The sequence below is a fragment of the Myotis lucifugus genome, unplaced genomic scaffold, assembly GCF_000147115.1.
Source record: "Myotis lucifugus unplaced genomic scaffold, Myoluc2.0 scaffold_2219, whole genome shotgun sequence".
Classification (NCBI taxonomy): domain Eukaryota; kingdom Metazoa; phylum Chordata; class Mammalia; order Chiroptera; family Vespertilionidae; genus Myotis; species Myotis lucifugus.
In genome coordinates, this window is record NW_005873267.1 from 14,899 (window position 1) to 28,233 (window position 13,335).

Here is a 13,335-nt window from a genome sequence, read left to right on the forward strand (position 1 = left end):
AATGAAGTTCATGTGCATTTCCTGACTCACACCAGCAACTGAGTTTTCCTTTAACCTCACAGTGGTTAGGATATGAACTGATGGTCTGTTTCTCTCTTTTCTTTAGACTCAGGGTTTAGGAACTGCCCTGAAGATACTGTTCTCTGAGAAAGAAATCCAGAAGCTTCCGGAGAACAGCCCATCGAAAGGCTTCCAGCTCACTCGGCAGGAAATAGTTGCTCTTCTAAATGCTTTTGGGAGGTAAGGACCGACTGGCGCTCTGATGCTGCAGCCACAGCGCTCGTCTCTGCTCAGCTGGTTGGTTTTGCTTTGTTGCACGGACAGAGAGACAACTTTACGATCATACCTGTACCAGCCAGCTCTCCCCAGCTCTCAGCATCTGTGTTTGCCAGGGGTCCCCAGTTTGCCTTCTCAGGTGTGGGGGAGGACGCTCGCCCCTAGAAGCACCCTCGTTAGCTGAGCGTCACTTGTTCAAGGACAAGAATGGGGACCGAGAGCTTGGTTGAGAGGTGAGGAAAGACAGAGAGATGAAACCTTCCATTGCTCTTCTTTCTTTTGTTTTTAATCCTCACCTGAGGATATGCTTATTGATTTTTAGAGAGAAGGGAAGGGGGGGGGAGAGAGAGAAACATCAATTGGTTGTCTTCCGTACACGCCCCGACCAGGGATTGAACCCCCACCTCAGTATATGGGACGACACTCCAACCAACTGAGCCACACCGGCCAGGGCTGGTCCTGTTTCTTAAACCGAGGAGGCATTTCTCTCTTGCTCATTCTTAGCCCGCTACTTCTGCATACAGATAGATATTTTGCTTTTTGTTGGTATCACAGATGGTTTCCAAATTAATTTGAATTTGCCTACAGAATTACGTGCAACACCAGCCTCCTGAGGAATACAGTGCAGGGAGAACTGAGTCAGAGAAAATAATACTAAGCTGCCCTGGGAAAAAAATGCAAAAAAGTCAAGAATTTAAAAAAAAAATAGGGAACCAAGTGATACGGGGATTATTTCTTATGTTTTCTTAACATGCATTTTTAAGTTAAAAAGAGGCAGTTAAATTAAAAATAAGTTATTTGCCCCTTCCCTGTCTTAGTGGCAAAGTTTTCACCATGTTGCCTCCCTGTGTTTAAAGATGATGTGTAAGCAGAGGTTTCAAACAAGGTAGTCATAGAATGTCCATCGGTAATTGGCATTTCATGAAAAATTCAGTCCACCCACTTATGGGGCCTGTAGTAAGACAAAACAGGAAAAACTGAGTTAAATTTAAATTATTCAAAGTTAAATGAAAAATATTTTAAATAATTTAAGCATTTTCAATCCAAATAAAGTAACTGAGAAAGAACATTAAACGGCCATGGTCCCACTGTGGTTCCACCTGATTGCCTGCTATTACCTCTGTTGTCCTCTAGAGGGCGCCAGACTCAGAGCCAGGGCTGCTAGCGGCCTGGAGCCTGGCCCTGCTCTGGCAAATCTACAGAAAGAAAACATTCGATTTTATTGCTGCATCCACCTTGAATTGTACAGAAGGATAACTGAGCTTATAGGTTTATTTTGTGATTCCCATTCCAGAGTCTCACTGCCTTCATTCATTGTTGATTAGGCACCATGGACATGGCTTCAGTGCTAGACAATATACACAGAATCTTTACCCTGAAAGACTGTGGAGCTGACAGTATAAAGCAAACTGGTGTGTTTGGGGAGCAGTAAGAAAAGAGCGGATTCCAGTGCTACAGCAGTCCCAGTGAACCATGACTGACTGACTGACTGGTGGCTCTCAGTTTCAGGTCTTGGAGACAAGCAAAAAAAAGAAAGAAAAAAGAAAAGAAAAGAGCGGGTATTTGGAGAGAAATGTGCAAAATGAACTTATAGACTAAATATAAATGTCTTAAGGTTCTTTATTGTAATGAGTTAGTCATATCACCGTTCCCATCATGAATCTATTGATAAGAAGTAACTGTCTTCCTTGGCCCCTTCTAAGCCAAGACCGAAGGACCGTAGCTCTGTGTGTTATTAATATTTAATAAGGATCACAATGTACTTATTTTAAAATAGAAGCTTCAATGTTCAGTGTTGAATACATCCTTTTATTTTGGATTTTGCTTTAATAATGGCCCATATACCATGTCAACCATTTGAACTATGTACACATCATATTAGCGGTGCTAAAAGGCTTTCTTTTCCCTCCTATAGGCTTTCTACAAGCATCAGAGAATTACAGAATTTTAAAGTCTTATTGCAACACAGTAGGTAATAAAGGCTTTTCTATGTCTGGTCAGACATAAAGTGACTGTGAGGACTTTTCCTCTTGGACATTCAGCAGAAGGAGACGAACCTTCCGGGACTTCAAGAACTGAGCTCTTAAGGAGAAATGCAAATGTTCACTTGAATATTTATGATTCTGAATAGACTGTCAATTAGAGGTATTTATAAAGGAAGTATATACTTTTAAAACATGTAAGTTATGCTAATTCCGTGTTTAATTTCGTTGCCATCTGTTGACTGTTCTGCTATGCTGTTCGGTTGGAATCGGTTCTGTTCTTACTCTTTATGCTTCATTTCCAGTTGTCAGACCTAAACGACTGTTTCCTTCCTGGTAACACTGTGAACTGTCTGTGATGGGAAGGCGAGGCAGGGAGCGTTAGGGCTGGTCTCGGGTGGGGCTGGCCGGGGACCGCAGTGCCTGGCCGGCCTCGCTCTGTGTCCCCTTCTAGCCTGCGGGAGTGCCCGTGTGATGGGTGGCCTTGTACGTGTCTAGTTTCAGAAGTCCCTGAAGAGTCCCCAGGACTTCAACGCCCACTTCATTGGTTTGTGTCTAAGTTTGTAGTTGCTCTTGTAGGTTTGCAGGTTTGCTTGGTCTGAAGGCCCAGCTTCGGTGAAGGTAAGTACCGCCGCCCGCGCCGCCAGGCCAGGTCCTGAGTGAGGGCGGGCCCGGGGGTCTGTACTCAGAACCCGGACACCAGTTTCTTTGATTTTGTGTTTCTTTGTTTCTTCTCCAATTTTAGAAATTTTCATTTACTCAAAACAAAACAAAACACAAAAATTGCATAAATATTTAGCAGTTCCCATCTTGATAAAATTTGAGTGGGAGTTCATGGATTTATAATGCCAATTTAAAACACGATGAGCACAAAACTTACTATTTTCCATACAGGGAAGCATTTTTAGGGGTTTTACTTTGGAGCACAATCTATGCAATCCGCAGTCTGTTTCCTCGGCGGGAGGTTTAAGCAGGTGGGTCAGTCAGTTCACGCCTCTGGGCTGCCTCTCCCCTCTCCTCTCTCGTTCATGGCATGTAAGCGGCCCTTTGGGGATCTGTGCCAACAGGTGACTCATTGGCCCTAAGCAGTCACTTCTAAACCCGGGATCCCAATACCCTTAACATTGGAAATGCCGATCCTTTTAAAAGGTGTTAGGACATAGAATGTGGGAAGGAGTTAGGGGACAAGTAGGTTTCCTTGGCCTCTTCAGTCTCCTGTGAAGTCATGAGGCCCTTAACGCCCGTGGCTGCTGGGCCCGAGTCGGAGCCGTGGCCACTGGGCTAGTGGCACGTTTTACAGTCAATGAGTTGGCTCCCCGTCTTTTAAAAAGGGAGGGGTGTGGATGGAGGGAGGCAGGGCTCACTGGCTGATTCTCTCCTGACCTGGTTTCTAACCGCTGTGGAGCTGGGCTTTGTTGGTGATGGTGATGTTTTTGTTCAGTCGAATGAACAGGCCGGCTGGATCGGGGCCGCCTCCACTTTTCCTTCATTTTAGGGGTGCAAGTGCCGTGTGGGGGCGAGGGGACCTTGGGGTAAACAGGTTTAAAAGTGATAATATTGCAGGTCAGTTGTATCGTGGAGAATTACTCTTAGTGCTCATTCGGAGCTTAAGGAAATGTGAAAGTTTGCACTTGGTTTATTTTTCCTGTAAGCTTAAAAATCGTTTTGGTGGTGTGACTTCCTATTCCCTCAGCTGAAGACAAAGCCAATTATTTAAACTCGATTTCCTGCAGAATCCTTGGTCATTTCCATGTATTGCTTTTTCTCTGTACTTTGATTTGCTTCAAACTTAGGCAACAACAATTGTACATTAGAGTGAGTTCTAGGCGATTCAGGTCTGGTTGGGGTAAAAGCTCTTTTCAAAGTTTAAACCAATGTTTTTTCACTGCCGAGAAAAATAAACAAATGAAGTCTATTTAAGCTGAAATTCATTTGCTTCACTTATTTTACCATAAATCAGATGTGGGGGCAGCCTGCATCTTTGTGTCTGTGTTTCTTATGTGGTTTATGTGCTCTAAGAATCTCTGTGTTGTGAGCCTGGTGGTTGGTGGTCATGTGATATAAGCTGCTTTTCCAGGTCACGTGCCTTTGCTGGGAAGTGATATAGGACACTGACTGCTTTGTAAACACTTGGCTGGTAGCACCTCTTGGCGTTGTGTCTTTATCTCGTCACCTGGTTGGAAACCTCGCACTGGGTACTATAACGACGGACATGATGGTCCAGCTGATGAAGCCAGAAGATGCAGACGAGGCAGCGACCCCCCCTCCAGTGGCAGGAGCCTGTGTTTTCTTAGTGGCATCGATGTGAGTTAGAAACGCTCTCTATTGAAATGGGTCAAGGTTGCCTGTTGCTCCTGTGGTGATTCCCAGCCTCCGAGGAGGATCAGACAGACTAGGAGTGGTTTTCAGGTTTGACACCTGATGACTAGCACCTCTTGATGTGTTAACGTGAGAATGCCTGGCCCTCCATGGTCTCTGCGTGTGTTGAAACTGTACCGTGTTTTCCAGCCGCCCTCCGTGCCCGTGCTCGAGGCCAGCTCCTGATCCTCAGCGCCGCCTCCCGCTGGACACCGGGATCGGCTCGCAGTAAACCTCTCGGCGGTTTGTGAGCACAAGTACCCGCAGAAACCATAGCTTTTCACCCCACAGCCTCGGTGCCGGGGTCCATGGAAAGCGTTTGGGTGAAACCAGCACAAGCACACACGCAGAATGCGAAGTGCGCTCTATTCTTAGGGAATTTTCTGCAAGGAACCAGAAATTGCAAAATCCTGTGCTGTGGTACCCCCTGTGTAGTAGGCATGCAAATTAAAGCCAATTTTCTGCCTCTTTCCCTCTTGTTTCCCCCTTTATTTATTACTAGTGGCCCCGTCCTGGTTCGTGCCCATTGAAAAGAAATTAATTAGAAGAACTATTTTAATATCACTATTCGCCCTTTCTCTATAATAGAAGTGTTAACCAAATTCACGATCGACAATGACAGATTGAAACACGTGCGATGGGTGCCAGCAAGAGCTTCATATGTATTGCACATGCGCCAGTCAGCGTTTATTTTTAAATGGCCAGTGCGCGTCGTATGTTCCAGCCAGTCGGTCGGTTGGACATACATACATACAGTCGGTCACTTAGCCTTTTATATATATAATTTATTTACTAGAGGCCCAGTGCACGACATTCGTGCACTTGGGGGGAGGTGTCCCTCAGCCCAGCCTGCGCCCTTTCACAGTCCAGGAGCCCTCAGGGGATGTCCGACTGACAGCTAAGGCCCGTTGCCCGCAGGGAGCAGGCCTAAGCTGGCGGTCGACATCCTTAGCACTACCACTGTGCTCGCCAGCCATCAGCCTGGCTTCTGCCATTCGGTCGTTCTGCTGTTGGGTCCATTTGCATATTAGCCTTTTATTATATAGGATTTATTTAGTGTAAATCCTCACCCGAGGATATTTTTCCATTGATTTTTAGGGAGAGTGGAAGAGAGGGAAGAAAGAGAGAAACATCGATGTGAGAGAAACACATTGATTAGTTGCCTCCTGCACAAGCCCCGACCAGGGCCCGGGCTGGGGAGGAGCCTGCAACCGAGGTACCTGCACTTGACCGGAATCGAACCCGAGACCCTTCAGTTGCAGGCTGGCACTCTGTCCACTGAGCCACACCAGCCAGGGCGTTTTCCCCCTTTTAAACACTTCCTCTTTTGAGAGGAGGGTTTGATTATAATTTGTGGAGAAGGAAGAAAACCCTGAGCAGTTGGGTGGTTCTTTTGGATTGGACGGGGCCCTGCCTTAGGGATTTGCACAGACCGTCACCTGGGTCCTAAGGAAGGACCGAGGGAAAGGGAGGCTAAGACACTCGCCTGCAGTCCCAGGCGGAGGGACGAGGACTTGAAACCAGGAAGTCTGCCTGGAGCCTCCTCCCAGGACGCGCGGCATCCGTGACCTTACCCGTGGGTTCAGTGCCATTCCACTAAGAACTGGGGACTCCCAGCATCTTTTGAATTGTACCAAGTCACAGGCTTTTTAAATAGACATAGTTTATTTAATTTTTTGAACAGGTAATACATTCACATGGTTCAAAAACCAAAACAGAAACGCTCTACAGTGGAATGTGGTGTCTGTGTCCCCCCTCCCTGCCCCCACATGGAGGCCTCTGGCCTTGCTCAGGGTCCCAGCCACACGGCGCGGGGCACAGACACGGTTTTATACCGAGTGGCGGCCCAGACGTGCTGTTTGCTTTTCTCAATTTTTCTTGGCAGCTCCCCGATATCACTAGATAGCTTTCTCTTCGTCTTTTTGTTTTGTTTGTTTTTTTGTGTTGTTTTTTTTTTTTTAGTGACTGCTTGGTATTCCATTATAGGAACGTGCAATCACTTAACCAGCCCCCTATTAGTAACCATGTGGATTGTTACCAGACCTCACATAGGTGTCATTTCACACGCATGTAATGATGCAGTTGTAGAATTCTGGGGCGAAAGACCGTATGCGTTTGTACGTGTGGAAGGTTTTAGAACGTTGCCCTTCCTCAGGGTCAGTCACCCACTCCCATTCCCACCTGTCATTCAGACCATGCCCGCTTACCCACAACCTCACAACATAGGCGTCATCAGAATCTTCGTTTTGACAGATGCAAAATTACAGGTGTGTGCTTGTAGTTTTATTGTAAGGTCGACTGCTTTTGACGTTTGAGCCGCCTGCATTTCCTCTTGTTTCTACCTCTGGCCCATTTTTAGCCTGTCCTGGAATTCCTAGGAGTCATTTATCGGGACTTTGCTTATGGTGGCTTTGCCATGTGGTTTTATAGGGGTTTCTGGACTTGGAGTCACGCTAAGATTCCAAGTGGAATCTTCATTCCACAGCAGTAATGTCCCTGTATTTTCTTCTAGAACGTTTATGGTTTAGTGTGTGTGTGTGTGTTTAACCTAAATTTTTATTCCTTTCGAGTATATTCTGGCCTAAGGTATAAGTTATGGATGCAACCGAGTTCCTCCCAGATGACTAGCCGGTCATTCTGCATCGTTTATTGAAGTTTGTCTTTCCCTCACTTTAGTGCCCAGTTTTGTATTGGCAGGTTGGTTGGTTTGTTTTTCTAAAGATCTCTAACACTGAAGCGTCAGGATCCACAGGAACTGGCTGTGGCCCGGCCAGCGTGGCTCAGTGGTTGAGCCTTGACCTATGAACCAGGAGGTCACGGTTCAATTCCCAGTCAGGGCACATGCCCAGGTATTGGGCTCCATCCCCAGTGTGGGACGTGCAGGAGGCAGCCGATCCATGATTCTCTCTCACCATTGATGTTTCTGTCTCTCTCCCTCTCTGGAATCCATAAAAATGTATTAATAATTTAAAAAAAGGACATTGGGGTACTTGAGAACAGTAATCGCCATTCCGCGCCTTCTCTGAGCCTTTAGTATCTGAGTCGCTCTGTTGCTGGACTTAGCAGCATGTAAATGAGGAAACTAAGGAAACTTAATCTTCCTTTCCATCCCAATCTGCAACACATCACAGGGAAAACATGACCATTTTCTACAGGAGAAAACTAGCTTGACAGTTCTTAACGTCCTGGCTGTGCGTATAATACTTGTGCTTCAGCGTCACCTTTTAAAGGGGGGAGACGAGAAAATTAGGCACTTTTTATCCTTTCCAATAAAAAAATAATAGTTCATATAAATACCAGCAGCTTTATCACCAAAAGAGATTATGGCTTTTACCAAATAATGTTGGGCATTTCCATTTTCCTGCCAGTAATAACAGAATAACCAAATGTTTCTATATCATAGGCTGAGTATAATCATTATAGGATCTTAGTGATATTTTTATCATTGTGTTTTTATTTAGTTTTTTGATGGTCAGACATGGGTGGCTTACTTATTTGGGGTTAAATCTCACTGTGTTTTAAAAACACATCTACCATTGCCCAGGCCAGTAGCTCGTTTGGAGCATCGTCTCAGTGTGCCAGGGTTGCGGGTTCGATCCCAGGAATCACCCAGTGAATGCATGAATGGGGCCATTTCCCGGAAGGGGGCTGTTTTACAGCTGCAGGATATACAATTATCATATATATTACATGTCACATAAATAAATCTATCTTGGAGTGCTGGAATGGCACTTGTGGTTGGAGAACCAGTATTTCACACCGTGTTTCACTTACACGAGAGATGACGTAGCAGCAGTTGTCTGCAGCGTGTCCCGTGCGTGACTGAGAGGCGTCATGAGAGGCAGTATCAAGGGCTTCTCCTACCGGCAGCTTCTCCTTCCAGAGGCCCTTTCAGAGCGACTTAAAGGGCACTGCCTGGCCGGCGTGGCTCAGCGGTTGAGCATCAACCTATGAACCAGGAGGTTGTGGGTTTGATTCCCGGTCAAGGCACATGCCTGGGGTTGAGGGCTCCATCCCCACTGGGGGCGTTGCAGGAGGCAGCTGATTGGTGATTCTCTCTCATCATTGATGTTTCTCTCTCTCCGTCTCCCGTCCTCTCTGAAACCAATACAAATATATTTAACATAAAATAAAGGGCATCTCTAAATACGGTTGGAAATGGAAGGAACCCTGTTGGGGTTCCAGTCTTGTGGCCCCCAGGGCCGGGGTGTTTATCACTGACCCCCTCTGGGACCCTCTCCTTGCTCCTTCAATGTCATGGGCGGTCAGTGGGCTGGGAAAGGTGCCTTCTCGCTGCCGTCCGCGGTGATGAGTGGATATCACACGTCATTGGGCTGAAAAACAAGGCCACATCTCCGACCCCAGCAGAGGAGTCAACTCTGTCCACCTTCTTCCCATGATCCTTTGGGTGCAGACAGTGCCCTCCTGAGACGGAATTCCAAACCCGGGGCAATACTGAGATTCTTGGAATCCACTCCCTGGGCCTTAACGACCTCTAAGGAGCCCGTGACCTCTAGGTGGTCAGTTGATACTCTGCTACCTTCTACCTTTCACCCCGGGCGCTGTCAGGAGGGTCGCCCAGCGCGGAGCTCAGAATCCAAGGGACCTGGAAAGGTAGGGATCTGAGAAACCCGTTCATCTAAAAGCCTTAAAGAACCCTCAGACCATACACGGTATACTTTTCTTATTTTTCCCCCCATTGATTTTTAGAGAGAGTGGAAGAGAGAGGGAAAGATAGAAACATAGATGTGAAAGAAACACATCGATTGGTTGCCTCCTGCACGAGCCTGGACCAGGCCCCCGGGCCAGGGAGGAGCCTGCAAACGAGGTACATGCCCTTGACCGGAATCGAACCCGGGACCCTTTGGTCCGCAGGCCGACGCTCTATCCCTTGAGCCAAACCGGCTGGGGCGTCTATACTTTTTAAAGTGAATTATGCATCAATGTCTGTGCAAACTAGAACCTGTATTACAGTAACCTTCTCCAAACCCCCTAGTATAGTTTAGCATTATTATTTAAGTTATATAAAATACATTTTTATAAAAGTACAGAATTTTTAAAGTTTAAATTATACCCCTGGAAACAGGCGGCCAGGGCTCCCTTCTTAGTACTAAAAATCAGGTTGTGTTGATCTACATTATTGCTTAGCCCTAGGGAGCCAGGAGAAACCTGTAACCGATAAAAATCAAGTCCTATTTCGTGAGGAAAAGTGCCCTAAAGATTCAGCTTTCGTGGCGTCCGTTTTTCTCAAGCTTCTCAACCGAGGAATGGTCCGTAAAGCTGTTAGCTGGTGCTACCCACGGCGTGGCTTGCCAGGATCCACGACCAGGTCCGGAGGTAAAGTCCCCGCTGGTGCCAGGAAGCTGTTCGTCTGCTGTCCCCAGTCATAGTAGTCGGGAGCGAAACTTCAAGAGAAAAAGGGGTATTTCAGCGACGTGAAACACTGACCTTACTATCGATGACTGTGTAAACCACCGACAATTCCAAGGATTCTTAAGGCAGCTTCTTTTTTTAAAAAATATATTTTTATTGATTTCAGAGAGGAAGGGAGAGGGAGAGAATCATGGATGGGCTGCCTCCTGCACGCCCCCTACTGCTCTATCCACTGAGCCAAACCGGCTAGGGCTAAGGCGGCTTCTTGAAGCCCATTGTTCCATAAGCCAGTGCTCTGGGCAGCGGCGAGAGGTCCACGCACAGCCTACTCAACTCTAGAGCCCGCAGGTCCAGTGATCCTAGAGCCACAAACCCATCACGGGGGGTAACACAATGTCCTAGCAACGAGCCACCTGAATCCTAACGCGGAGTGGGTATCCTTCGCTACCTGCGTGTCTGTGCCTGTTTTATCATCTGTGACTATCTCATGGGGATTTCTTGAGTTCCTACCTATAAACTGCTTAGTCCTTAATCGGCGTGGCTCAGTGGTTGAGCGTCGACCTATGAACCAGGAGGTCACGGTTTGATTCCCTGACAGGGCACATGCCCAGGTTGCAGGCTCGATCCCCAGTGGGGGGCGTGCAGGAGGCAGGCGATCCATGATTCTCTCCTCATTGATGTTTCTCTCTTTCCCTCTCCCTTCCTCTCTTTAATCAATAAAAATATATATTTTAAAAAAGCTAAGGAGCCTTTAAGAATCAATCCAACAGACTCTCCCCAGCCTGAGCGAGGCTCACCTTCCGTGAAGTCCCTGAGGGGCGACGTTCCAGGCGAGGTCGTCGTCGCTGTCGTATCTGCGAGGGTTGTCGAAGAAGTAGGACCTGGGGCTGAACCCGTGGCTGGGGACCAAGCCCGGACTGGTCTGGAAAGACAGTGACTGGTCAGCATGCCTCGGACACAAGGCTCGCGGGCAAAGAAAGGGGAAGCAGGCCTCCTGCAGGAGACAGGAGGGGTTCTTCTCTTCCGGGCAGAGGCCCCCCTAATTCTGCTGCAGAGCGTTTCTCCTGCTTTTATTCTGAAGAGGTTCTCTTCCTTTTACCACATGGACGTCTTTCAGAGTTCTGCTTACAACCGTGACGTATCACAGTCTGAACCCCGAGACGAAAAACCAGCCAACGCCCAGATTAGCCAAGCACGATGGTCCCAAATTGGATATAAACCTGTATAATAATAATGTGGGCATTCCCAGCAATTTAAAAGAATGACATTAGCCCGGCCAGCATGGCTCAGCGGTTGAGTGTCAATCTACTAGTATAATCAATAAGGAGGTCACAGTTCGATTCCCGGTCAGGGCACGTGTCCGGGTTGCAGGCTCAATCCCCAGTGTGGGGTGTGCAGGAGGCAGCCGATCAATGATTCTCTCTCATCATTGATGTTTCTCTCTCTCTCTCCCTCTCCCTTCCTTTCTAAAATCAGTAAAAAACATATTTTAAAAAAATTAAAACATAAAAGTCAACCAACAGAGTCTGAAACAAAGTTGTTATGGGATGGTCTCTTTCTGGCGTTTCTTTGTCTGGTTTCGGAATAAGGGCAACGCTGGCCTCATTAAACGCGCGTGGGAGCCTTCCTTTCAGGGGCCTTGGGAATCGAGGGTCCAAAAGACTCCGTGAACTACAGCAACGTTCTACATCACAACAGGCTGAAGGCGGCTTTCGATGGACAAGCTGAGAAAAAAGGCTCACGGTCCGCCTGTGCTTAGAACGGGGCGCTATTTCCTGCAAATACCAAGCGGTTTCCTCTACTCCAGTGGTTCTCAACCTTCTGGCCCTTTAAATACAGTTCCTCATGTTGTGACCCAACCATAACATTATTTTCGTTGCTACTTCATCACTATAATGTTGCTACTGTTATGAATCGTCATGTAAATATCTGATATGCAGGATGGTCTTAGGCGACCCCTGTGAAAGGGTCGTTCGACCGCCAAAGGGGTCGCCACCCACAGGTTGAGAACCGCCGCTCTACTCACCAGGTCCTTGGCGGGGTTTCGGACGCGGAAGAAGTAAACGACCAGGGAGGTGGGCAAGAGCTCCCACACGAAGAGGACCACCCCGAACACCACGTACCCCCCGTCTCCCAGCTGGTTCTTCAGATCCGCCTGTGGAGGGAGGGAGGGGGTGCAGCCAGGGGCCAAAGAAATAGGACAGACAGACAATGCACCCAAGTCAGCTGCAAAGGGCCCATCCTTTTCCTTCTCTCTCCCGCGGCAGCCAAACCTAACCGCCCGCTCGCTCTTCAGAAACTGTGCATCTCGCATTCCATCTATAACATGTCTCAACGGCACCGTGTTCTTTTTCCGTCCACACGAATGACATGTGCACACGTGGCCACATGTTTTGCTCCTAGATTCTACGGGCTGCAACACACAGTCTCTATAAATAGACCCTAAAAGCTGCAGAATGCAAAGAATTGTGATCCTATTTTAAATCTGTTATATAAGCTCCCCTGGCTGTGGTGACTCAGTGGTTCAGCATCGTCCCATGGACCAAGAGGTCCTGGGTTCGATTCCCAGTTGGGGCACATGCCCAGGATGTGGCCTCAATCCCCAGTGTGGGGTGTGCAGGAGGCAGCTGATCAATGATTCTCTCTCATCACTGATGTTTCTCTCTCTCTCCCCCTTCCTCTCTGAAATCAATAAAAAAGTATATATATTTCTTTACTGCGATGGCTTCTCTGTGTGTTTCTCTTCCTCAGAGACCGACAACCCCTGGAGGCAGGGAGGGAGGGAGGGAGTCTGTTCTCTCATATCCCCAGCTCTGTCTGGGGCCGGAGAAGCAGTATGTGTCAGGTGAGAAAATGCAAACTCATTCTCGCTTTTTCTGAGCTTTTGTGAACAAGGATGCCAGATGATATCTCAAGACCTTTGTTCATCTGCTTTATAATTTATGCATTTCCAGAATAGATTACAAAGAAAGAGTAACACAGTGAGACCACCGGTAATAGGAGCTTTCGCGAACACCTGAATGTCCTCAGTGCCCTTCGTCTAGATTTCCTCAAACGCTATTGGTACTCGTGCGCCATTAAAAAAAAGTCTAGCCCTGACCGGTTTGGCTCAGTGGATAGAGCGTCGGCCTGCGGACTGAAGGGTCCCAGGTTCGATTCCGGTCAAGGGCATGTACCTTGGTTGCGGGGACATCCCCAGTAGGGAATGTGCAGGAGGCAGCTGATCGATGTTTCTCTCTCATCGATGTTTCTAACTATCCCTTTCCCTTCCTCTCTGTAAAAAATATCAATAAAATATATTTTTAAAAAGTCTAACTTTGTAATTTCATGTATTTTCAAAACCTAA

The 13,335-nt window shown here is 47.4% G+C and overlaps 2 protein-coding genes across 2 annotated transcripts in view; one reads left to right on the forward strand and one right to left on the reverse strand.

Moving 5' to 3' along the window:
• The window catches only part of LOC102428059 (ERO1-like protein beta), a gene marked incomplete at its 5' end in the record, with an annotated part of 18,257 nt that extends 14,072 nt beyond the window's left edge, over positions 1-4,185 (forward strand). The window contains 2 exon segments of the mRNA XM_023748976.1: positions 107-240; positions 2,192-4,185. Of these exon segments, the coding sequence (XP_023604744.1) occupies positions 107-240; positions 2,192-2,252 (195 nt within the window).
• Positions 4,186-9,562: 5,377 nt separating this feature from the next.
• On the reverse strand, positions 9,563-12,636 carry LOC106695688 (integral membrane protein GPR137B-like). Its single transcript, XM_014450420.2, has 3 exons — positions 12,016-12,636; positions 10,787-10,911; positions 9,563-10,021 (listed from the first exon to the last, which is right to left on the reverse strand). The coding sequence occupies exons 1-3, from the start codon at positions 12,301-12,303 to the stop codon at positions 9,910-9,912; spliced, it is 525 nt and encodes a 174-aa protein (XP_014305906.1). The 5' UTR covers positions 12,304-12,636; the 3' UTR covers positions 9,563-9,909.
• Between the last annotated feature and the right edge of the window lie 699 nt (positions 12,637-13,335).